The 23,821-nt window shown below is 41.8% G+C and overlaps 3 protein-coding genes across 3 annotated transcripts; all 3 read left to right on the forward strand.

Moving 5' to 3' along the window:
• Positions 1 to 1,146: 1,146 nt before the first annotated feature.
• LOC124156922 lies at positions 1,147 to 1,826 on the forward strand. Its single transcript, XM_046531397.1, has 3 exons — positions 1,147 to 1,305; positions 1,423 to 1,548; positions 1,647 to 1,826. Exons 1-3 carry the CDS (start codon positions 1,182 to 1,184, stop codon positions 1,715 to 1,717), a joined length of 321 nt encoding a protein of 106 aa, XP_046387353.1. The 5' UTR covers positions 1,147 to 1,181; the 3' UTR covers positions 1,718 to 1,826.
• A 478-nt stretch (positions 1,827 to 2,304) lies between these two features.
• On the forward strand, positions 2,305 to 3,288 carry LOC124156923. The gene is made up of 3 exons (XM_046531398.1): positions 2,305 to 2,586; positions 2,729 to 2,903; positions 3,014 to 3,288. The coding sequence occupies exons 1-3, from the start codon at positions 2,368 to 2,370 to the stop codon at positions 3,130 to 3,132; spliced, it is 513 nt and encodes a 170-aa protein (XP_046387354.1). The 5' UTR covers positions 2,305 to 2,367; the 3' UTR covers positions 3,133 to 3,288.
• A 17,916-nt stretch (positions 3,289 to 21,204) lies between these two features.
• LOC124156924 (putative nuclease HARBI1) lies at positions 21,205 to 22,358 on the forward strand. Its single transcript, XM_046531399.1, has 2 exons — positions 21,205 to 21,498; positions 21,604 to 22,358. The coding sequence occupies exons 1-2, from the start codon at positions 21,317 to 21,319 to the stop codon at positions 21,884 to 21,886; spliced, it is 465 nt and encodes a 154-aa protein (XP_046387355.1). The 5' UTR covers positions 21,205 to 21,316; the 3' UTR covers positions 21,887 to 22,358.
• Positions 22,359 to 23,821: the final 1,463 nt, after the last annotated feature.

Genomic DNA, 23,821 nt, shown 5'->3' on the forward strand with positions numbered 1-23,821 from the left:
CCGCTTTTTCCCTAATGAAGCAGCACAGAAGCATGTCATGTCATACTTCTATGCCCTCAGAATACTGGCTTGTGGCTCTCTGTGCAAAAGTGAGAGATTTTTGAGCTATGCAGACACCTTACTGAGGTACTTTGTGCAAGTGTTTCCTACAGTTTATGGGCAAGCTTATTGCTCATACAATGTTCATTGTTTGTTACATGTGGTTGCAGATGTAAGGAAATTTGGTGCCATGGACTCTTACAGTGCATTTAAGTATGAAAATTACCTCCAGGTGCTGAAGAAGAAAATCTCACTTGCTCGTCTTCCCATGCAAACAGTTGTGCGTAGGATTATTGAGGAAAGGCAACAAACATTGAAGCGTGACAGTGTTGGTGGTGACTTCAAAGTTAAGGGTGGTGGCAGTAAGTCTGCAAGCTATGAGGAAAGCTACCGCTATGTTCAAACCAAGGTTGGGAGGTTAAGTGTCAAAAGTCCCGACAACTGTATAAAAACAGTAAGTGGTGATGTAGGGCTATTAAATGGTATATATTGCGAAGCTGGTGACCGTAGCTTCATATTTAAAAAGTTCTTGTCTGTGGGATCATATTTTGACTCCCCATCTCCATCAATTGATGTTGGGGTCATGCTTGCAAGCAACTTGTGTGATGTGGAGGTCCTACTTCGTGAAGAAGATATTGAATGCAAAGTGGTCAACATTCCCATTGAGGATTCTCGGCACTACATTGCTACAGTATTGCACCAAATTTGAAACATGGTACTACAATAAACATGTTTGGATTTGAATTTTTGGCTTTCGAGAATAATATATTGATGAATATACATCTTTTACAGGAATGGAGTGGGTAGTTGTGGAGTTCACTCAGACGAGGGAGTGCAAGGCAGTACCAGTTACCTGGGTTGTACCTGGGGAAGAGGAGGATATATACTTCTATCCTCCACACAGTACTTCATATAAGATGATGACTTCCTGGCTAAGGACTGGGGAAGAGCCAACGGACACTTAGGAGAGACACATTTGTCGAGTGTTCGAAAAATCTCGGACAGGTATTTATATTAGATGAAAGGTAGTCTTTCAAGGTTTATTGAACATGAAAGTCAGTAGTAAACTTTGTGGTAAAATAACTATTTGTTCATTCTTTTCAGGAAAATATGAGCTAGCAACACAGCTAGAAAAGGAATGTATGGAGTCATCGGAGATTGATGCCTCCAAACCTTTGGGAAGGGGTTTACGCAGGAAGAGGCGCCCAGAGAAAATCGTTGGGCATGTGGAGACTTTTCCATCTCTACATGCGATGGCTCATTCATGTAATGTTTGATGTTTTATTCAGCTCTGTAGTGATATTGTCTATTGCTATAATTATTGTGGATGAATCAGTCGGTGTGCATTTTAAAACTATTTCCTGGTTTATTTTACCTTGATAGCTTATAGCAGTTCTGATGAGGATGTTCGTGGTGCATCGTGTAGGATACAGTCTCCTCCTCCATTGCCGTCTGAGGTACCTCGGCGTGAAAAGGGAAATATAGTACGGCCTAATATCCCTAGTGCTGGTAAAGTTTAGTCATATCTTTCAAAGTGACTTATGGATTGTCTGGACAGAGCTATGAACATAATTTACTAATTTTCAATTTTTCTTTGGTTGATTCAGACATAGATAACTCAGGCACCACCTCCAAATTTCCTGGGAAGGAAGATCTGTCACCACTAGATGTGACTTAGAATTGGTTGGGGAGACAAGTGGTAAGTGTTTTGGGTCCTGATGAAGAATTTGAATGATGTACCATTGGTATTGAGGTAAAGTGTGATTTTTCATGGCCATAGGATTTTGGGAAAGTAAAATGTTTCTTAAATTTTGGTTTCTTATTGTTATCCACCAATAATTGTTGACTTGGTAATTTTTGTTACATACGTTATTGCTGCCACTTCTCTTAATCACAAAGCTGGAAATATTCATTAATTTTATTGTATGTTTTTAGTTGTCATGTGCTGAACATTTGAAGGTTATTAGTACCTTAACGCAATTGGTGATACATTAAATATCATAAATTAAACACAGCAAATTTCCTAATACTTACAATGGCCTTAGTTATACTTTGGGTGCAGTAAGACTCAACGAATTGTGATTTAACATTGAGTATCTGAAGTTTTGTCTACCTATATCATGGTGTTTTTATTAATGGTAATTGAGAGAAAATTTATAGCCTTGTTTTCTTTGCAGGAGTGTCATGCAAATCAAATCACTGTGTGGCGTCAGTGTCTGCTCTCGAGAAATCTGTAGAGCAGTTGTCAGGAAATGTTTCTTTCACCATGACTTTTATTGTTGCTTTTCATATATATAATTTTGGAATTCCTTTGTTGTAGAAAAACTAATGATTAGAGAGGTGGTGTGGGAAAGGAGGCACATGAGGCTGGAGGAAAAAATTAATGCCCTCACCAGTATGGCGGAAACAGGGAATAAGCTGCTAGTCAATCTGAGCAGTAGTGAAGAGGCGCCTTCCTTCATAGAGAAGTTCCCCTTGTCCTCAATTGAGGAATTTGAAGAATTGGAGGAGCAGCTTCAGAGTAATTACTCTTTATATAAAGCATTGGTGAGTTACACATAAAGCTATTTCCTTAGAATACCCATGATTTTGAAGGTGCACCATTCAAAGTGGTCTTTGAAGCATCCTCTCTACAGAGTTCCTTCATCTGTCAAGAGTTTTAACTTTTATGAAAACTCTTCCTTCTCAGGTGAAAGAACTTGCTCGTCGCTCCAGTGAGGAAGATGCGTCCTTTGTTTATAAACTTCTGTACTTTCTGCTGAAGGATTCTGTGGCCAAAGAGTACAGCCTTACAGGAAAAGTAGGAGCTGACGGGGTGATGAAAAAAAGGTTTTGTGATACCAAATTGCACAAAGCAATACTAGGTACATTTATCCTCTTGCCATTTATTCCTTCCTTCATTAAATTGATCTCGTACGCATAACATATTTTGCATCCATTGGTGTTATATGTATGTTCTTCCATATTTCTTCAGATGCTGGTAAGAAACCTGCTCTGGCACATGTGGGTGTAGACAAGATAAATAAGAAAATCGGAGAGTGGTTCCGTCAAACTGGCACCAGGATGAGGAGATCCCTGGGACGGACTGAATGATTCGATGTTATAATATCATAATGTTATGTTGGTTTTCAAATTACTTACTTTACATAGAATTTGTTCACTATACACTTCCATTTCAAGGAATGCATAACAACATGGCTGTTTGCTGTTCAATGTAAATTTCCCGCTGGGGTACTATCACTTGATCATGTGAGAGAGGATTACAATGTATTCGTAACCTTCATCCTGTGTGCTTAATTTGTTGCACTTGTGTTGCAATTTTGTTCCATTGCTATCGATTCTGCTCACGCTTCTAGCATGCATTACTTTACATGTAGTCTGCATTATTATTTTAAACTTTGCCTATTGATGAGAGCATGCAGACTGCCCATACACATTATGTTATTCAATTTCCCGCTGGGGTACTATCACTTGATCATGTGAGAGAGGATTAGAATGTATTCGTAACCTTCATTCTGTGTGCTTAATTTGTTGCACTTGTGTTGCAATTTTGTTCCATTGCTATCGATTCTGCCGACGCTTCCAGCATGCATTACTTTACATGTAGTCTGCATTATTATTTTAAACTATTATATTACTACGATGTAGCGCTGCTGCTGCGCTTGAGCAGCTATTTATGTTTACAGGGAACATCGACTCTGTCAGCCCTGACATCACCAAGGGTTCTGGAACAATGTACTTCTTCAGTGAAAGCGAGGCTTACTTTGTGAAACACCAGTTCAGGTGGACTCATTTCACCGCTCTTTAAAAGTAAGTTTAATGATTGAAGAGTATTTTTTGAGTAATTTTGTCGAAATTAGTATTGTCATTTATCTTTCAATACACAGTAAGAGTCCTATGTATGGTTATACCATTTTTTCCACGAAGTAAATTCCTAAAAAATAGGCAAATTCCAAGAAAAGAGCGTAATTTCAGTGCACGAGTCTTTTCCCCTGCTGCTGCAAGCCGAGTGTTGTTCTCAACAAATTATATGAACTAGAGCCACATTCACCAAAGCTACATCTTTGGTCTATGATATGCTGACCATTATTTCAAATGCATCCTCTTAAAAGTATGGATACACTTATATTTATTACCTTAAAGTATGTGTCCATAATCCCCCTTCATGGAGACAAAACAGTAAAATACTTAGTGGCAGCCAAAACAATACCATTTTTATTTCACAGGATAATGGAGCACATATTTATCTGCAATTTCAAAATAAAATTGGATGAGTTAACTACTCTGCCTTTTGGTGGTAATTCTGAAAATATGAAGTAATGTTTTTCATCTCAAAAAATCTGTTAAGTAACAAATTTTGACATTATTTTGGCTTAAGTAGCAACGCATGGGGAATGAAAAACGTCATATGGAAGCTACCTGCTTGGATAGACAAGGAGTCCAAATTTCATTCAAATGTGGTGTGGTTTCTGAGTTATGAATTTTTTACCTTGTGCCCTGCACTCAGGAATTTAAATCCCACCACCGCCACTTCTGAGCAAACATCTCAATCTTCGGCCCCTCATATCCTGCAAAGTATGAGAGTAAGGGAGGAAATATTTTACATGGTTCATTAAGTAGGTAGTAGTAGCTAGTGACAACAATGTCATAAAAATCGGAGTCGGTGAGTGCCATGACCTAGGTGTACTGACACGGAATGATCCTTTTATGTGATTCCTTTTAGCTCCAAAAATCTCTGCCTTTCCTTGTGCATCAAACTTTTTTCAAAATGGATTAGCTATATTTAGTGAGCATTGCATGATTTTTTTGCTGACCTGAGGGAATACATGTCATCGAGTTTCTTAATTCTGGTATTATGCTTTTACTTTTCAGGCCTTGATTTAATCCCTTGATGTTCAGTTTACTGGTGAAATGCAATTGATATCCAATTGGGAGATATATTTCAAGCTTCACTTACATAATCTGACATTAATGGCAGTCAAATTGAAAGACACTTTGCATGCCAACGTCAAGATTCAACTGCTTACTGAACTCAGGTGGACATGGGTTCACTCAGGTTCAGTAGCATCATGCCTCGGGACTTCTTTCATTAAACAAAAGATAGGGGATATCCGTCATGATCTGATATGGCTTCTTGTGATTTCTTTTGTAAATAAACCAATATTTGAAAATATAGAATTTTTTTTGCCTTTTCCTATGCTAATTGTATGTTGTTATTTTTGTTTCTCAATTCTCATCAACGCTGAAAGCTGCCGTGTGTTACCAATTTCGTAAGTAATATGCTTATTTTTCAGGTTGAGTTTGCATGAACCACGGTTTATAAGTCGTCTGGTTACCCATTTCCCGGGTAAACTAATTGAAATGGGCGGGTCGCCGGAGCTGGACGCCAGTAGTACTTAGATACGCCACTAGATGGCGCTACCGGTTCACTATTCACGTAGTGCGCAAAGTTATCCCATGGTAGCGCGTCGATCGGTAAAAGAGACCGTCTCCTGGCCGGCGCTGACATTTCTTCACGGGTTCTTCATCGTATCTTCCCGGCGTCTTCTTGTCGTCTCCGGAGACGGTCTCTTTGATTTCTGTAGGCAGTCTCTAAGGATTCGGGGGAGACGGTTCGCCCTGTGCTACCTGGGGTAACGATTCTTGGCCGGAGGAGGATACCAAAGAGCCATAGCGCAGGACTTCTTTTTGGCTGTTAGTCAACCATCTGCATGCCGATGTGTGAAGAACGTCACTATGGCCATTTGTAACCGCCTGTATAATGTTTGGGCGAAAAAGCCGTCTAATAATCAAGAGAAGAACGATATCCAACTGAGGTTACAATTTTATACAGGACCTAAGTATTGGTTTTTGATAATTAAATTGGTAAATTAACTTTAAGTTTCAATTTGATATTTAGATTTCGTCCGTTAGCTGGATTCCCTGGGGTTTTGTGGGCGATAGATTGCACTCATGTCGTAATAGCCATTCCATGTTGCCATTGGAAGGAAGGGAAGGGAAAAAGAATCATAAGGGATTTTATTCATTGAAGTTTCAGATTGTAAGATATTAAAAGAAAACATCACAAGACTGCTTGCAATCGCATACCGACGATGGTTAGTCAGCCGAACAATTTATCCTAACATTGGCATATGCCTTCACTTTTGATGAGCTATACCTAATTGTTAGTACATGAGTGCTATACGGTGTTGAGCTACATATGTATGTTATTACACGTAAGATATTCACTAAAGCAATATTGGAACTCTCTTTGATCTCATAAAATCCAGAAACCTGATGCTATGTTTTAATATGATGATTTTTTAATAAGTCTTTGGTGTTTCCTGTCTTACATTAAAGCATTAAATTAGGGAAAAAGAGCTTAGACTTTGTAAGGGAAGTTTTATCAATTATGCCATTTTGAGTGCAATAGAGGTCAGTTTTCTTACGAAAAAACTATACCTAATTAATTCATTTTTGCAGAGCATGAGGCTCAGATAATTTCATCTCATATGTTCCTCCTCTTTTTTAACTCTTAATCCTACAGTTACTCATAAAACTTTTCACCATATACCAAGTACCATTTCTTCCTTTAAGATTTGAGATTACTCTTTGAGAGTAATGGATGTAAGTGAGTATCCGGGAACAGTACACGACCAATTCATTTGGCGTTGGTCTCGTGCAAGAACCCAGCTGGTATACATGCGTGTATCCTTACCCTGAGGTCAACGAAAACTCAGTTTCCGCCGCACTAACAGTAGTAGGGATGAGCATCTATTGTTAACAACGATGGACCGTGGAAGCTAGAATATCGATGCTGAGATACCATCGACCATAAATCACCGGTTAATATTTGTATAGTTCACAGGTCAACGCTGCCATCAAATGAATGCAAAATTATATTTTAATAAGCCTGCAGCATCCTAATCACGCTTACCTTTGTTAGATTTTCCATACAAACAATCCATAAGTTACCGTGTTCTCCTCTACCCATGAAACGCAATGAAGAATCCTTATTTTCTGTGTGATACAGATTCCGTTTTTGGCAGACGCAATCATGCACAAAGGACATTGCTAAAAAATAACGTAGGTATCCCTTATTCATTAAGGCTAAAAATTAGGCGATTAAGTACAATTCACTTTCAATTCAATTCAATCCCATCCTAGAAGCCTTGTAGACGCAGGAAGTATTGTTTGGCTCCAGATGCAATGGAAGCTTTTCCCCAGCGGTTATCTGAGACGAAAGTTCGTATAGTTTCGCTGCACGATGGGCAGAATACTCTCGGGATACATCACCTTCGGAACAAGAATACTTGTACCCCAGGAAAATAAATAGCTTGAATCCGTTCACGTTCGCTGTAGCTTTGAGCATTCGGCATACTGAACTCATTTAATTAATTACGCAAATGCAATGATATAATTCCACCTGGGAATGGCAGCACGCCCTTAATTTACAATTTTCGAAGTTGCTTAATACGATGTTATTGTTTTATATTGTACTAATGCTTTAATACCTATGGATTTGTTTTGTATTTCAGGGAAAAAATTGGTCTTAAGTACAGAAGAAGTGCATAATCCGGGTCTTGAGGCAGCAATCAGCCTGATTAATGGGAGATTTATCGTTGACGGGCAGCATGTCTTGAGAGAAATTCGATCTCTTGAATTCCATCGAACAACGTGCCTACAAAGCAATAATGGATATTTCAGGCTATTGTCTACATCCACAAAATCTCTGGTTTGGCGCTTGGATTTTTAGTGTCCTTTTTTTTAAATTGAAAAGAACAATGATAAGCGAACCCAATCACTAAGGTGTGGAAAATGAGGAAACGATCGGGGAAATCTTAAATACTTCCTAAAAATTGCAGACAGTGCAGTGTGGGGGTTTATGTCAACAGAAGGAGGGCATGCCAACTTAGAGAAGGTATTCTCTACCATGGGAATACGTGTGCATTCCTGAAAGGATTTTTTTAATACGTGAGGAAATGGAAAGAATGTTCAAAAGTGAACAATAGAATCCCTAAAACGTGATGGAAAATGGCTCAAGACAGTAATTGATTTTCCGAAGAACTTTCTTGAGTGCTTGCAGGGTATATCATCCTTATCCAGTGAGTTTATTAGGTTTATATCCTTGATTTTAAGTAACCTCTAACTATTCCTTAAGCAGCATAATGTACATGTTTTTTTTAGTTTAGCCAGTGCAGGTGAACGTCCAGTCATAAGTTTTCATGGTTGTAGCGAGACAAAGGAGGAAAACGAAAGGTCTCAGATCCTTACGTTCCCCTGAAGTTCTTTCATTTTTAGCAGATATGAATTTAAGGGAAGAAGGCCACCTCTAAGCTACTAAAGGAAGCTACAATGACCCCACAACAGAGGCAAGAGGCCCCTTGCCAAGTGGAGAAAATGCAACCCCGAGGGAGAAACCTTTTTCAAATTTTCGCCGTCCTTGGAGCATTTCAATGACAGAAACCGTTTTGCTCTTTCGAATAACTGTTCTCCTCCGCCCGTGTCCGGGCGGGATCTCTTTGGTGGAGGAAGAATTTCAGACTCCATGCTACGTTATATTTCATCCCCTGGGCTCCCCACCCACCACGGAGCCACACATTCGGGACGCCACACCGAGATTCGGTGTGGTCGCCAGGGCTACCCAAGGGATATAGGAACCTTCGAAAGGGGTCTCTTTCGGGTTAGAACCTCCAGCGCGGGGGCCCTCCGAACCCACACGCCTTCAGCCGCCCTACGGAGACCCCCATATCTCCAGCACTAACCCGTCCTGGCGTACGCTCGGAAGGAGCCGCCAAGCTCCCCAGCCGCCAGGAGCCGATTGACCGAGCTGGGCTCTTCTCGGCCGCCCGTTTTGCGGGGAATCCAGGGCCGAAGTGGGGTGTTGAACTCCGGCCCATACCGGGTATCCGACGCCCAGCTGGGTGCCGGAGAACTCACGCACCAGGATCCCCTTCTCCCCCTTGTACGGGTCTCCACGCACGGCAAACACGTGGGTGATTCTGGACGCCAGATCTTACGGCTACTCAGAGCAGCAGAGTCACATGCTGTCTGGACACTATCCGAGCGAGCGACGGGGTTTTTTAACGAGCTTTTCTCCTCGGTGGGCTCGGGTCCGTGGGGGCGCGGCTCCCCAAAGGAAGAGATAACTCTCCTCCCCCCGTGCGGGGTGCAGGAAAAGTGACTAGGAGAGAAACAATTTGGTGGTGTTCCTGTTGTGGTGTGGCATTATGCATGCCAGATTGCTTCAAACTTTACCACACAAAAGCAAATTATATCTTGGATATGAATGAATAACTTTACAAGACACAGTGAAATCAATGTCAGGACTTCGTATTTTTCTTCAAAAAGTGGTTGTATTGTATAAGTCATAATCATTTTTATTTATGTTACAGGAAGTTCGATCTTTTTTTACATTAAAATATAGGATTTCTTCTATATAATTCGTGCCAGATCTAGTATGTTCAGTTCAGTTGCATGATCCAGTTCGTGCAATTTATCCAGTTATCCAAATAAACCATGATTTTATAAAAAAAAAAACAAAACCCCCGGATTTCTGGCAACCCGCATATGAAAATACCCCGGGCTTCTAAGTGTTAATAGCACAGAAACAGGTATTAAGAGACGTATGTCAGAATCGACAAGCTTTCGGGGCAAGGTGATAGTATTAGCCGGAGACTTTAGGCAGGTTGCACCAATAATCCCCGATGGTTCAAAGGTCGACATAATTGAGGCATCGCTCAAGTCTTATCAACTCTGGCCCAACATCATCAAAAAACGACTCGGTACCATTCTCCGCTCTAAAGAGGGCCAAGAATACACAGCATTCGTACTGGCAGTTGGCGAGAACAAGTTCTCATCCATTTGCATAGGATTTTATCGTCCCATTCCGCTGAAAAAGATTAATAACGCCGCGTCACTGGAAGACCTTATGAATTTCGTGTACCCACGTGATGTGCTGCTCAATCCGGAGCAATGCTGCAGCAGAGCCATTCTATCCGGGACTAACCTAACCATTGCAGAGATAAATGCTGCAGTATTAAGAATGTTGCCGAACGAGGCAGTGCGCTTAAGCAGCGCAGACAGTACTTCATGCGCGGGGGCTGAAGATAACGTGCACATTCACACGGATGTGTTGAATAACGTGTCACATACAGGAGTCCCGGACCATATTCCAGAATTGAAAGTTGGATGTATGGTCATCTTAATAAGAAATATTAGTTTCACAGACGGATTGGTTAATGGAACCAAATTATTCGTGGAGAAAATATCGAGAAGATTCATAGAGGCAAGGATACCTGGTCGACCCGAAACTGCTCATATGAGTATCATGGATAAGTTCCGAGTCTCCAACTCCGGAATTGAAATGATCAGGAGATAATTTCCCTTGAATGTAGCGTACTGCATGACAATAAATAAATCTCCAGGGTCAAACCTAGCATAAAATAGGCCTGGATCTCACGAGTGATGTTTTCTCCCACGGGAAACTTTTTGTGTCCTTGGGAAGGTTTCGAAGAGCATTAGATGTCAGTGTTGGTCCCAGGAGAAAGAATATTGCACTGCCGCCATTCTGCCAACATCGTGTCAGAAGAATTAATAAAATGAATACAGAAGATCGCCAATCCCGGATTCATCCTTCTCGCTCAACATTTATTGTTACGTACTGCATATAGCTGCGTAGAAAGAAGAATTTGTAAAATGAGATTCTGCATTCCATGATTACGCACTGAGGTGCTTGAGTGACCTTAACCTCGTTTGAATGAGTTGGTCGCCGAGAACACTGCGGAGTCGGTACATGGAAATGCCGGAGAGGATACCTGTAGTGAGTATTGTTGCTTGAATGCGGTAACACCTCCCATGGCTTCCATGATAACGCGTTGAGGTTTTAGGTACACCTTTAACTCGCTCGAATGAGGTGGTCTCTAATTAGATTTTAGGCTGGGGACATGGAAAGGCCAGATGGAATGGCTTCCACGAGTAGTTACTGTTTTTAGAATGCGATAACACACCCACATATGAGGTACTTTTATGCCATTAGTAACCCTTCGGAAGAACACTAACAAACACTAAGTATTAGTCACTTTTAACCTAAAGAGCCAATAAAGTCACTTCAAAGTGGAGTCCCCTCAGCTCTAAAAGAATAGATTGTGAATAGGCTCTGCATTAATAGCCCAAAAGGTAACTGTGAGAGAGACAAGGATGTATTTATCACAGAAAATTATACAATAAATTTTTCTTTTTTCTTTTCAAAGTAGTCGAGGCGCCACCGTCAGATATTCCGTGTGCCACGACAGTGATGGGAGATCCGATAAGGACACCAATCCTCCTCTGGTGGCATGACCAGAGGAGCTGCTGTAGAGAGAGAGTTGCAGGACCGGCTTGAGGGCTTGAAATCCTATAACGCACACCGCGATAAGATTCAAGCCCTCAGGCAAGAGACAGCACAAGTGGAGCTGGCCACAGCAAAGCTGGTCCATGACTTCCAACTGCGGAAAGTGAAGCGAGACGAAGAGACACAGGATCTGAAGTTGGAGGTCTTGAGACTGCAAAGGATGCAGCAGGAGCAGGCTCTGGCGCACCAAAAAAGAATGGATGACATTCAAATAAAGTTTAAAGAGCAGGAGTTGCGCCAGATGATGGTTTGCTTTACCATATTTTGTTTTGTAATTAGTGCTAGAAGTTGTCAGGGTAATGATTTCTGTAAGGTGTTTTAAAACAAATTTTAAAGGAACTAGAATGAAAATTTTGTTCCTCAAAACCTTTGCTAATGTATGTTGTGAACTTAATGTTTTAACATCAATGGAAAGATGGCTTCAGGCTTCAATTATCTTTACCTTCATAAATGTCTTCGCTACAATAATATCCATTTTTGAGACAGGCTGTGATATTGATTCCTTTCCATGTTAACTTATTAAAGGAATATTGCATAGTTCCTATGAAATAGATGCAAAGGACGAATAAAACATTGAAACAAATGAAAATCAATAATTTTACACATCTGTAATCACATAATCTGTCCTAATATTCTCTATTATATCCCTATATTTAATAATCTGTGTAACCAGCTACCTTTTAAAATAATATTCTGTAAAGATCTTTTTTAATTAAATAGAACAGTAGTGAAATGTTTGTAGTGACTTTCCTTTTTCAAAACCTTTCATCAATATATGGCCACGCACATAGCGCTGACAGCGCGCTATCGCTGTTCTAGCTGACAGCGCTGTGAGCGAGGTCGTGACGCCATCATTTGGTGGCGCCGACGTCATTACTCCACGCTTTGGATGCCATCGCCAGATAGGTGAGGCACAAGATGCTACCGGCGCCAAATTGCTCTTACTGGCTCCCCGAACGCTCGTTGCCATGTCGTTGTGTACGAAAACCAACACAGACACGGAAAATATGGCGGCCTCTTTCGAATTAGTGGAAGTACGTTTCGAAGACCCTCTCGGTGGGAAGTCTGTAGTGGCGAAAAGTTTCTCCAGCCGATGATGAACGAGCGCAAAATGGTAAGTGTATGTTTTATTTAATTCATGGTATCATATGAATATATTGTTTTAAATTTGCTGATTGTAAGTTGCATAATGTCGCGTTCAGTTTTTGTAACAAAGTTAACACTTAAAAAATGATTACTTAATGATAATAAAAGTATTAACAAAAGTTGTTGCTTTACTATGACCCACAATATGTGCAATATTTTTTTTTGTTTTTCAGGGTCTAATTTTCAGAAGAAATGGCGTCATTTAAAACTCTTCTTGTCAAGAAAAAAGAAGGATTAAAAGCGGTTCGGCTGCTTCTAGGAAAACACCGTATGTGTACTACAACATACTGTCTTTCTTGAACAAGGCTACTCCGCAAACGAACACAGAGTAGCATTGCCTGTCAGGATAGTTTTCCGAGAATAAAACTATCATGATGCTCCTAAAAGGAAAATTCAAACGGCCTCCAATAGTAAAGATGAATAAGAGAAACATCAAATAGTGACACGTGGTAAAGTACCTAGGAATACATATCGAAGAAGGACTGAATTTCAGCCCACATTGCAGGGAAATAGCTGGCAAAATGAAAAAGACTTTCCTTCCCATAACACAACTGGCTAAGAATGTACATGGTCAAAAAAAATAGAATAATGCTAAGATTATACAATGGGGTCGCACTGCCCATAATAACGTATGGCTGTGAAGCATGGGGTGATGAATTAAATATCAGAACGAAATCGCTAAACATGATCAAAAGGGTGCAGAGAAATTAAAATACTTCCATTAGCTAAAGCATACAGGACAACTTCCACTGATGCTTTATGTGTACTAACGGGATCCATTCCAGTTGATTTAATGATTGAAGAAAAATTAAAAGTACAAAAATTAAAAGAACAGCATGCAGACTGGGATGAGAAGAGAAAAGAACTGAGAACTCAAACCATCGGAAATTGGCAAGTCAGATGGGACTCGAGCCAAAAGGGACGCATTTCGTACGAATTCTTTCCAGACATCGATGGTCCTACACTGAGAAAACAAGTTTGGGTGATACACCCTAAACCCTTTTGGGCGTGGAGGTTTGGATGCGCCATCAAGAATGATACGACGTCAGAACTAATTATTTGGATGTGAGAACCAGAGGTACGGAGCGTCACACAAAACATGTACAGTCAAGGTAGTTTGGGTGGGATAACCAAAGTTGTAGTTGGTGCACTCTGCTGGGTTAGTTGCGATCACTGGTGGCGCTCTCAGGAAGCACTATAGCACCCACCATTCTGTGTTCAGCCGTAGGAGCCATCAACACGTTCGGGCTTGGGCGCGAAAAGGGCGAACTCTTTCGAGATTCAGGTGCCACATCGTCTTCACTGTTCCTGCTTCTCGTGAAAATGGACGACGGGACGAAGAAATTTTTATTGAAGGCTGGACTTGGAGCCTATATCCAGGTGTTTGCTGGTGAGTTGATTTGAAATTGCGATTTTGTGTCAATTCTTACGGCCATTTTTGTTGATTCTCATCGTTTCGTTTTCCGTCTTGTGCAGATAGTGAGATAAGTTCGGATCAGCTTTCCACTCTGCCATCTGTGGCTCCCTCGGTGCTGCCAGAGCTCATTCCTAAGGCAGGCCACCGTATTAAGTACATGGAAGCATTGAGCAGCGATGTTGTTGATGTATGATCTCCTTAAGGGACCAAGTTTGGTAAGTGTATGAAAGTTCAGTAGAATACAGTTTTCAGATTATTTTCTATTTGTTGTAGGGAAACAGTGAGACCTCCAGCAAGTCGGCACCATCTGAATCGACTTCGTATCCACTGAATACTTCCGTGGTTGTTGATCTGGCGTTAAATCAATATGCTGAAAAAACGGTTGAATCAGCTCAGGAATTTTTAACCAACACCATTGACTTCGATCGCGCAATAGCGCAAACACACCCTGTTAACCAGGCAAAAAGCACGGTAAGTGTGTAATATTGTAATAGTCTTGTCACCATTCCTTCTACAATTATAGAAACAGCATTTTTTTATATGTGCCCATAGTTTTATACTTGTGTATTATGAAGAGGCACAACAAGCAATACTAGCCAGTCACTTAGGTATCTTGTTGTTATTGAATATAACTGTGATTAAGTGAATGACATGGGCACTATTTCTGAGTCATCGTGTTGTTGGCTTTCGGTTTCGAAAAAATTGGAGAAAGTAACATGTTTTCCACCCAGTACCTCAAAGTGACCTCGAAGTATCTTTGGTTTGATTAAGTATTTTTATTCTGTTTCAGTATATAAGAAATCTTGATGAAAAGTCCGTTGATGGACTAATTGTTCTGGCTGCATATGAAAATAAAAATCAGCTGGAGCAGGCCCTGAAATTTAAATTGGCAAAAGCCATTGTTTTGCATGAGGTAGGGCTAGACACTAACCAGGAGTAAGTTAAATGTGAATGCTATTTTATTGAATCTTTATTTTTTATTAAAAAAAATCTTTTAACATTTTTTGTTGTTGTGTAGCATAACCCCTAATCGCTTTCGGTTCTGGGCAGACTGTGTGGGGCAAGAATTTAACGAAGATTGTGTAAGTTCACTCATTTCTCATTTACTTCAACTTCAAACTACCATCATGAATTTCATATATCATGTACCATGGCATTGCTTGCAGGAGCTGTGGTAGAACCCATCTCGAACAAGTGATGGTAAAACATCTCTTCCATCAGGGAAACGGTATGACCAGTACACCAATATTTCTAAGGAGTTGCGAAAGTTTGGCTTAAGGGAGTCGAGACGAGGGGTTGAGAGACCTGGGGAAGATGCAGCCTGTGATGGTAGTGAGGATTTGGCAAGACTCCTTCCATGCACCCTTAGTAATGAAGGTATGAATGATAACAATTTTTGGACCACATTAAGAGATTAAAATTTCTTGGTAGGTAGTTAATTCATTCTCAGTAATATGTGCTTTGTCATGTTTTAGATGTTGAAGAAAGATTACAGTTGCAGCAGACTGAATTAAATGAATGGGAAACCATCAACAAATACTGGCAGGAAACTGTGAGACACCGGCAGGCCAAATTAAGGTCTGACACTGCATATGAGGCCACATATGAATATTTAAACATATATCCGGTGCTGAAACAACCAGAAGGCTACAAATTGGTTGGTACCATCCATGACCTTTACCCCATAAAAAAAAAACTTGAAAATTCTTTCAATTTTCATTATCTTTCAATTTTCATTATCTTTCAAAAATATGCTAGCTCCAGCATCTGCCTCAATGCCATAATATTAATGCCATAATTTTTATTTTTCCAGCTCCAGAGTGATTTTAGAAAGTTGTTCCCTCAGGCATATAGTAGAATTGCTACCCACTGGGAGCCATTTGCTGAGAAGGTCAAAGAGCAGCTTAGAATTGAAAACATTTCAATACCAGGTAGGCTAACAGCAAGAGCTTCCTACACTAGTTTCCTTATACAATATTATGCACGATTATTTGTGATTAAAATGAATTATGTATTGCAGCTCGGTGCTCTGATGCTGAACTTCTGCATTTATTTGCTGGGTTGGTGACGACAGTTCCATTAAAAGTCCCCAAGGGAAAAGCGTGGAAGCCTTCACGGAAGGATATTTTGGATGGCTTCCTTTGCTATGCTAAGGTATGCTGTTATTGAGGATAAGATTTCTCACGTTGGGAGTCTATTGCCATTCGCAGCCAAGTTATTTAATTATGGGTACTAGTGTTGCAGAATTAAAAATGCTGCTGCCTTAGAATAGAAACTGCAATAACGTAAGCACTTTCCCGCAGTTGTCCTTAACGGGAGTCTTAGGGCCGTATTCTTAGTCGTCGCTATAGCAGAAGATCCGCTGCATACGTCATCAATGGATGGATGCAGCGCTAGCACTGCTGCTAACAATGCTGTAGCAGCCGAGGAACGGTACATCCGTCCGCTATAACTGTGTAGTGTCCTGCACACCATGCTACTTGCTCGCTACATCAACAAAACATGGCCGCTTGATTTCGTCTGCTGACCGATTCAAATTTATTATCGCAGATATTTTACGAAATGAGCCATTTAAGCAAATGATGGCTATTTATGTTTATTTAGTAAACTATCATATGTAATTTTAACACCTGCATTGAGAGTATTCAACCATAAATACTCGCAATTAACCATTCGTCAAGCGAGTCGTATTGCAGCTCCAGCAACTACCATCTATAATCACTTTTACTTTATGCTCGAGTGATTCCATGCCTCTGAAAACTATTTACTTTAATTCATAAAAGTTATGAATGTGATTACAAACAATTATTGACTCCGCGATGATGTGATGGGTAAGTACGAAGGAATTTTACCTCCTTATAGAAGCAATGCTTTCTTCCAAATGATAAAATGTAGAATTATAAACGTAATAGAACCAATGTCACGTATTTCTCGGTTCGTTAACACATATTTTATTATTCAAGAGTCGCAATTAGTCGTACACGTTCGTTATATTCTTAACGACAATAGATTTATAATTATTTTTACGTCTGATTTCCCGGTACGGTTTCGTCTGCAACGGCACCGCGATACGTACTTCGACGACAATTTCAGTTTGGCGTCTGCTACAATGGACTAGCAAATAAATTAAAAGTGATTACGTTTTCTTTTGTTGGGAGAATTTTGCTAACTCATTAACCTCAGCCCATTATTACATCGAATTACCTACTCCAACATCTTTCGAGCATTGTCTTTTTCACCTTGCGGGCGAAAAGGTCGTTCTGAAATAACAAGTATTATTTTTATAATACAGCCAATAGCAAGTTTTGCCAATATGAACGAGCAGGTAGTAGACGATGATTTCAATGAATTTATTCAACATGTCTTGGATGCTGACATCCCCATTCCGAGGAGGTATGTAAGAGAGAGAGAAAACCCGATGGAGCTGTTTTCCGCAGAAGAATTTCGGGTCAGATACCGCTTTTCAAAGGAAACTGTGAGACACCATTCTACCCCTCGTTTCACCGGAGAATATACATCTTAGGGGGCTGCCCCTGCCGCCGATGCTTTAAGTGAGTTGGAAATTGGCTGTGACCGGGACGAGCGCCCAGTCTCTCTCTTCTTTTTCTCGGCATCTTTCCCACGCGGAAGATACGAACGTACCATGGCAACCAAGGGCAAGGGAAAGAAAACCCTACAGCGGCAATCGCCCACGAGACGCTCGCGATCGCAGTCCCGCTCGCCGGGATCCTCGCCTATTCCGCCCTCTTCTCCACTCCGAAACCAGGGGCAAGCGTCACCTTCCTTGATAGGATCTTCTCCGCAGCCTTCGGACGCCAATGCCCTCATGACAAACCTGATCCGGCTCTTGGAACAGCAAACCCGGGCAGGCGCACTTGCGGGACCTTCTACCTCTTCTACGGTGCCGCTCACGCAGATCGGGCTCCAACCGATCGTCACTCTGCCTCCTTCCCAGGATCCACCGCCTCTTCCGGGGTCACAGCCTCAGCCGTCCCAGGCCAATTCTTCTATCCTCGGCACGCAGCCAATAGCCCTCGACCTGGCGTTCCGGCAGCTTCTCCCGGCCCCCGCGCCCGGAATGCTAGCCACTCCACCAGACCAGGAAGTCTTGGAGCTCTTCACGCTTCTCTCCAACAATCGTGAGTCCAACAAGCTGACCCGCCGGGACAGCCATGAAATCCATCTTGTTCTTACTCTTGCCGCAGAATGGCCCAGCCTGTCACCTGCCATTCGCACGCTCTCTTATAACCGCGCGAGGATTCTCGCCATTGCGGCTACGCACGGATGGCAAACCGCCGCCCACGTCTCGGCCCCAAACGAGGTCCTGCGGCTCCCGGCATCTCTCCCGGGGCCGCAAATAATCCGCGAGGTGATCCGAGAGCGGGCTCCCTCCGCAACAGCCAGACCGACCTCCAGATTCCAGCCCACCAGTTATCGGGGCCGCAGACCAGCCGCTGCCCGCGGTCCCAACCACCGCCGGCGCAACACATAGTAACTCACCGCCCTTGCTCCACCTGCCGGGGCCGCCGTCTCCGGGCCCACCAGAATCAATGGAGGCTGACGCGGAGGACGACATCCTCGTTGGCGAATTGCTCAGATGGCACGACTCCGGTGAGCCCGGAGACCCGGTTGATTGGCACCCGGATTCCGACTCCGACCAGGAGTCGACAGTCCTCTCCGACGACTCCACCTCCGTCTCCGACGATGCAGACACGGTTCCGGGCTCTCCGCCCTCACCGGCCTCCACCAGACCAGACCTAGAGGAGGACCCCGCCTTGGACACTCCATCCCAGGGCCCAGGCTTTGGCGGATGGCGAGAAATCCCCGACGACGGCCCGGACATGCGGCCTATAACGGATATTCTTGAAGGTACTGTGGATACCCCACTCCCAGTGGCTGTTTCCCACGAAGTGCTCCCTTCTATTCTCCCGTTCCCATACGATGACCCCTCGGTCACCGAACTCGCACTCTTGGGTGCCAATGTGCCGAAGCCGGACGCGGCTCCCCTTTGTTTTCCATGACCCCGGTGCTGACCCGGACATTCTCCGTGTGCTCCATTCCCTAGTGCTCCAGGGAGTCCTGTGCCGAAGGAAACCCGTCTGTGCCTTCCGCACATTCCTCATTCCTAAGTCCTCCGGGGGCCATCGCCTCATTCATGACCTGTCTCCGTGGACTCCCCACTATAGGAAGCCCAAGTTTCGCCTTAAAGATGCGGCCATGGCCGTTAGTGCTATTCCGGAAGGATCGCTATTATGTAAACTTGATCTCCGCGATGCCTTTCACCAACTTCCAATTTCTGAACCACATATAAAATTCTACGGTGTCTACTGTGGCGGTCAATATTTCTCTTTTAAACGCCTTCCCATGGGCCATTGTCTTTCACCCGCCATAATGCAGCGCTGGGCCCGCGCAGTGTCGCGGGAAATTTACAACAAATTCAAAGTGTGTATGATCCCTTACTTGGACGACTGGTTGCTAGTCCTGAACTGTGATTTTGTAAATGCTCGTGTTCTTGTCATAGAAATTGTTGAATTTTTAACAGTGACCTTAGGTGTTTCCTTGAATATTAAGAAATGTATTTTACGACCCACGCATCGCCTTATGTACCTAGGTGTTCGAATCGACACCATCTCTTCTACCCTTCAGCTCACTCCGTCTTCTCTCACTCGGCTGCACTTAGCCATCAATATTCTTCCTCGTCTTAGAACACTTGACATTCCTAAACTGGCGGGATATGTCGCGTGGATTGCTTACATCCTGAAGTTGCCGTATTTCCTGATTAATCACTGCTATGCCCGGCGGACCGACTGGCTCCTCCGATGCTGGGAAGATGGCATCTTCCAGAAGGTACGGAAATGTTCTCCGTACGGGATCCACTACAGGGCCTATACTGACGCCACCCCATTCCAGGGTGCAGTTGTCTGCCCTGCACTGGACTACGAAAGGATTATTCCCTTTCAACATCAATTACCTATTTATTACGCTGAAGGGGAAGCTGCTTTGCGGGGGGTTCTGTTTCTTTTGCCTATGTTACCTGACTTTGTAGAACTTACTATGTATGTTGACAACCAATCTGTATTAGCCTGTCTCCGCAAGGGCACAGGCCTTTTATTTCAAAATGACGAATATTGCAATATGTTTGTAACCATAATAAAGGATCCGACACGCAATGTGTCCTGGAGGTTCGTCCCGTCTGCAGCCAATCTCGCCGACCGTCCATCCCGGACCGTACTCCTCTAATATATGCCTAGGCCGGCCATCTTGGCTGCTTGGGCATATATAGGCAGGTTACGGTAAGGGACTCGGTTGAGTTGGAAATTGGCTGTGACCGGGACGAGCGCCCAGTCTCTCTCTTCTTTGAGGAGAGTCACTTGTTTGAGATTTTATGCCACCGGCAGTTTTCAGGTATGTGTTCTCTCCACATTAATGAGTATCTAGTAATTAGGCAGTAAGATATCTGCCACTCTCCCAGCTCCTGTTTGATTTATAAGGCTGTATCCAACGATTGCTAAAACTAATCATTTAAATTTAATTTTTAAATTAATGGGATACTTCAACAGTTTTCATGAATGCCAGACTCTAATCGTTGCCTGCTTAAATACCATTTGTATTATTTGAATAATATTTTTCACTTTCAGGTTGTGTGCGGTGATCTTTCCAATGTTTCTCAACCATCTGTCTCCCGTCTCATTAAGGTGGGTTGGTTGTTTCAACATTATTATATTCACCTTAACATTTCACTTGGCCCGACGATCTGCCAAGTCATTATTTGAATTACATTTTTTGTGTTTCTATGTCCATTCTATATAAAAATGTTTTTTAATTAACTAAGTATTTAAGATTGAAGATGAATGAACAGTTATGCATGTTTCAGCCATGATGGTATTATTCTCGCTTTACACATTGTAGATTGTCTCCACTGAAATAGTAAGCCACCTAAGAGAATGGATTTTACTCCACGCACTGAACAAGAAACAGCTGATTACCAGCAGCGGTTCTATGCAGTGAGGCAATTCCCTGGAGTTACTGGGTGCATAGATTTCACCCATGTACCCATAATGAGCCCTGGTGGAGATAATGCTGAAGGGTTCAGGAACAGAAAGGGTTGGTTCTCCCTGAATGTCCAGGTACGTCTTTAAAAAAATAGAACAATTCATTATATATATAGCCTGTAACTTTTACCATAAATATTATTAAATAAATAACATAGAAATAGGTGTGATGCGTTTATTGAGAATACCATCACTATTACATTAATGCTTGTATAGTAGAAAAAAAGGTTAATGTTGAAATAAAATACTTTTTATTACCTCAAGGTTGTTGTCGGACCCAACGTGGAAATAATGGACATAGTAACCAGATGGCCTGGTTCCACACACGATGCCCGCATCTTTCATAACCGCAGACTGAAATTGATGCTAGAAAGAAGGGAGTTAAAAGGATTTTTGTTGGGAGACAGAGGCTACCCTCAGCTACCTTATTTATACACACCATTGGCAAATCCAATGACTGCTCCTGAAAGACGGTATATGCTTTCCGGTATTTTTGCAAACAAGAAATTTGTATCAATATTGCTATAGGGTAAAATTTCATCTGCTACTATTTAACTGACTGCATCCAATTACTACAGGTATAACGTGGCACACATTGCCACCAGATGTATTGTGGAAAGAACTTTCGGGGTGTGGAAGAGGGGATTCCCTTGCCTGTCCATGAAACTCAGGACAAAACTACAAACGACGGTGAAAATTGTTTCAGCTTGTGCCATCCTCCACAATATTGCTAGATTGCAAAGGGACGATTTACCAGATATTGCTGTGAATGATGTCCCTGATGTTGCAGCAAATATGAGAAACCGAAGAGGAGCTGCTGAACGCGCTGCTTTTATTCAGCGGCACTTTGGCCAGGTATGATGACTTTTCTGTGAGGTTATTAACTATGGAATATCTGTATAATTAATTACCAGATTTTGGTAGATCTTCGATCACAATTGAATTTTTTTTGCTAAATTGAGGGATTGTCTTTCTGACCTATACTGAATGTCAAAAATTAAGTTACCAGGAAGAAATTAAGTAATGCTTTTCTATTTCAGACTGATGACTTAATAAAACACTGTGATGGGCTGGAGGAGCGATATAGAGCACGAGGTTCAACAGTGCAGCCCTTTTCCATGATTATTGGCGAATCTTTGGGAAATATACACACCCATTATTTTGTTATTCACAAAACTCCCATAACGCTGCCCACCACAAGAGATTTGTTTGCTGCTACTTTCTACGCATATCACTACTCTTTACCGTAGATACCCACATCAAAGCCCGCCAGTGGGTAATAGTTGAGAAGGCCTTGTTCGGGATGGAAGAGGTAAAGGACCCTCAATCGCAAGCAATCTCAAAAATACCGGAGGTGAAACGCCTAATTTCTGTGTTAAGAGTGTAAGGTGAACTTTTTTACCTTTAAACTTTTGTGTAATTTTTTTGCTCTCGTGTGTTTGTTTTTTTGGTATGTGGGTTGAAAGCACAATGCCTACCTGTTTCACTTTTGGTTTGACTCTGCCTTCCATAGTTGCTCTCCATTTTCATTTCAAATCCATTCATAATTTACAACCTAATGAAGACTATGGGTTTACATGTGCAGAGGCTGTATTGCTACATATTCTGGCTCACCGGGGTAGGACGTGCGCGCGTTTGACACGGGTTAGCAAAACACTACTACCCCGGGTATGAGAGACCCATGCTAGGTGGTTATGTGATTTTTCTTAAATTATTTATTCTTCATTGTTTTAGTGAAGAATGGCTCTAAATGATGAATCCATCGCAAATTGGTTGGAGAACGATCGGTCAGACGACTATAACCTACAGAACGACAAATTTAGCTATATGGAGTCAGACATTGGGTTAGATAATGTTTGGGAGAGAGTTGCGCTGCCGATTCTGAATGCAAAGAGAGAACTTCGGTGAGCAATAAACAGAATTCATCATCCCACAATATTGTTTCCTCAAATTTAAGTGGAGACAAAGAGTTATCATTAGAAGATAAAATAATCTTTATCTCGGTATTTCAGTGTGAGGAGACCGAGGAAGAAGAGTTATTTCAGTATGATTCCCTATCAAAGGTCTCACAGTCGCACAGCACAGTCAACAAAAATTGTTCAAGTTGCACATGCAGTAAGAGCCGAAAATATATAATACATGTGTTTTGAATTCAAAGCACCAACATTTCTCGAAAGCTCAAATAAGCTGTGTTTTCGTTGCCGTGAAAAAGTTGAGAGTTCGCAATTTTGATTTTTTTATTTTATTTAAAATTTAAATTTTTTTCTAAGTTCATTGTTCATTGAAAAAATTATAAAGTTACAGCGAAATTTCTAAACTGGTACAGTACAGACAGAGGATATCGAGAACGCCTTTAGCAGATTACTGAATGCAGGGTCGTTGCACTATTGGAAGTCGGAAAATCTCGGTTTGAGACACCGTTTTCAGTGCTGGGATGGGTTTGTTTCACCTACAGCAGCGCATGACAGCTGGGCTGTCTTTTTAGCCTGTTTCAAGCAACTGTTAATAAATGGGATTTGGTAGGTCTCAACTATAGTATTGGGAATATATTCCCTATATGAAGGAATATTGCTTACTTCAAACATTTTATCTATGTAAATGATAAAAAATATGCAATTGCACGCCAGGAATGAAAATTTAAAGTCTTGGAACTGAAATTAAACATTGGGTACTTAAGAACCATTCGTATTTTTTGTTTAGGAATTAAAAACCTTCCCTTCGTCCATGAGAGAGGATTCAGGTCAATAAAATATGTTGTTCCTAGAGAAAATCTTGTAAATATCTTTCGCGTGCCCT

This window comes from Ischnura elegans, chromosome 4, assembly GCF_921293095.1.
Source record: "Ischnura elegans chromosome 4, ioIscEleg1.1, whole genome shotgun sequence".
Classification (NCBI taxonomy): Eukaryota; Metazoa; Arthropoda; class Insecta; order Odonata; family Coenagrionidae; genus Ischnura; species Ischnura elegans.

What these genes read in the sequence shown, in the direction of transcription:
- LOC124156922 (XM_046531397.1), top strand. Translation starts at nt 1,182, where the DNA reads ATGGAGTCATCGGAGATTGATGCCTCCAAACCTTTGGGAAGGGGTTTA. An exon ending in ACATGCGATGGCTCATTCAT is followed by an intron (nt 1,306 to 1,422) that starts GTAATGTTTGAT and finishes TTACCTTGATAG; the next exon opens with CTTATAGCAGTTCTGATGAG. An exon ending in GCCTAATATCCCTAGTGCTG is followed by an intron (nt 1,549 to 1,646) that starts GTAAAGTTTAGT and finishes TGGTTGATTCAG; the next exon opens with ACATAGATAACTCAGGCACC.
- LOC124156924 (XM_046531399.1), top strand. Translation starts at nt 21,317, where the DNA reads ATGGACATAGTAACCAGATGGCCTGGTTCCACACACGATGCCCGCATC. An exon ending in ATGACTGCTCCTGAAAGACG is followed by an intron (nt 21,499 to 21,603) that starts GTATATGCTTTC and finishes CAATTACTACAG; the next exon opens with GTATAACGTGGCACACATTG.
- LOC124156923 (XM_046531398.1), top strand. Translation starts at nt 2,368, where the DNA reads ATGATTAGAGAGGTGGTGTGGGAAAGGAGGCACATGAGGCTGGAGGAA. An exon ending in ACTCTTTATATAAAGCATTG is followed by an intron (nt 2,587 to 2,728) that starts GTGAGTTACACA and finishes CTTCCTTCTCAG; the next exon opens with GTGAAAGAACTTGCTCGTCG. An exon ending in ATTGCACAAAGCAATACTAG is followed by an intron (nt 2,904 to 3,013) that starts GTACATTTATCC and finishes ATATTTCTTCAG; the next exon opens with ATGCTGGTAAGAAACCTGCT.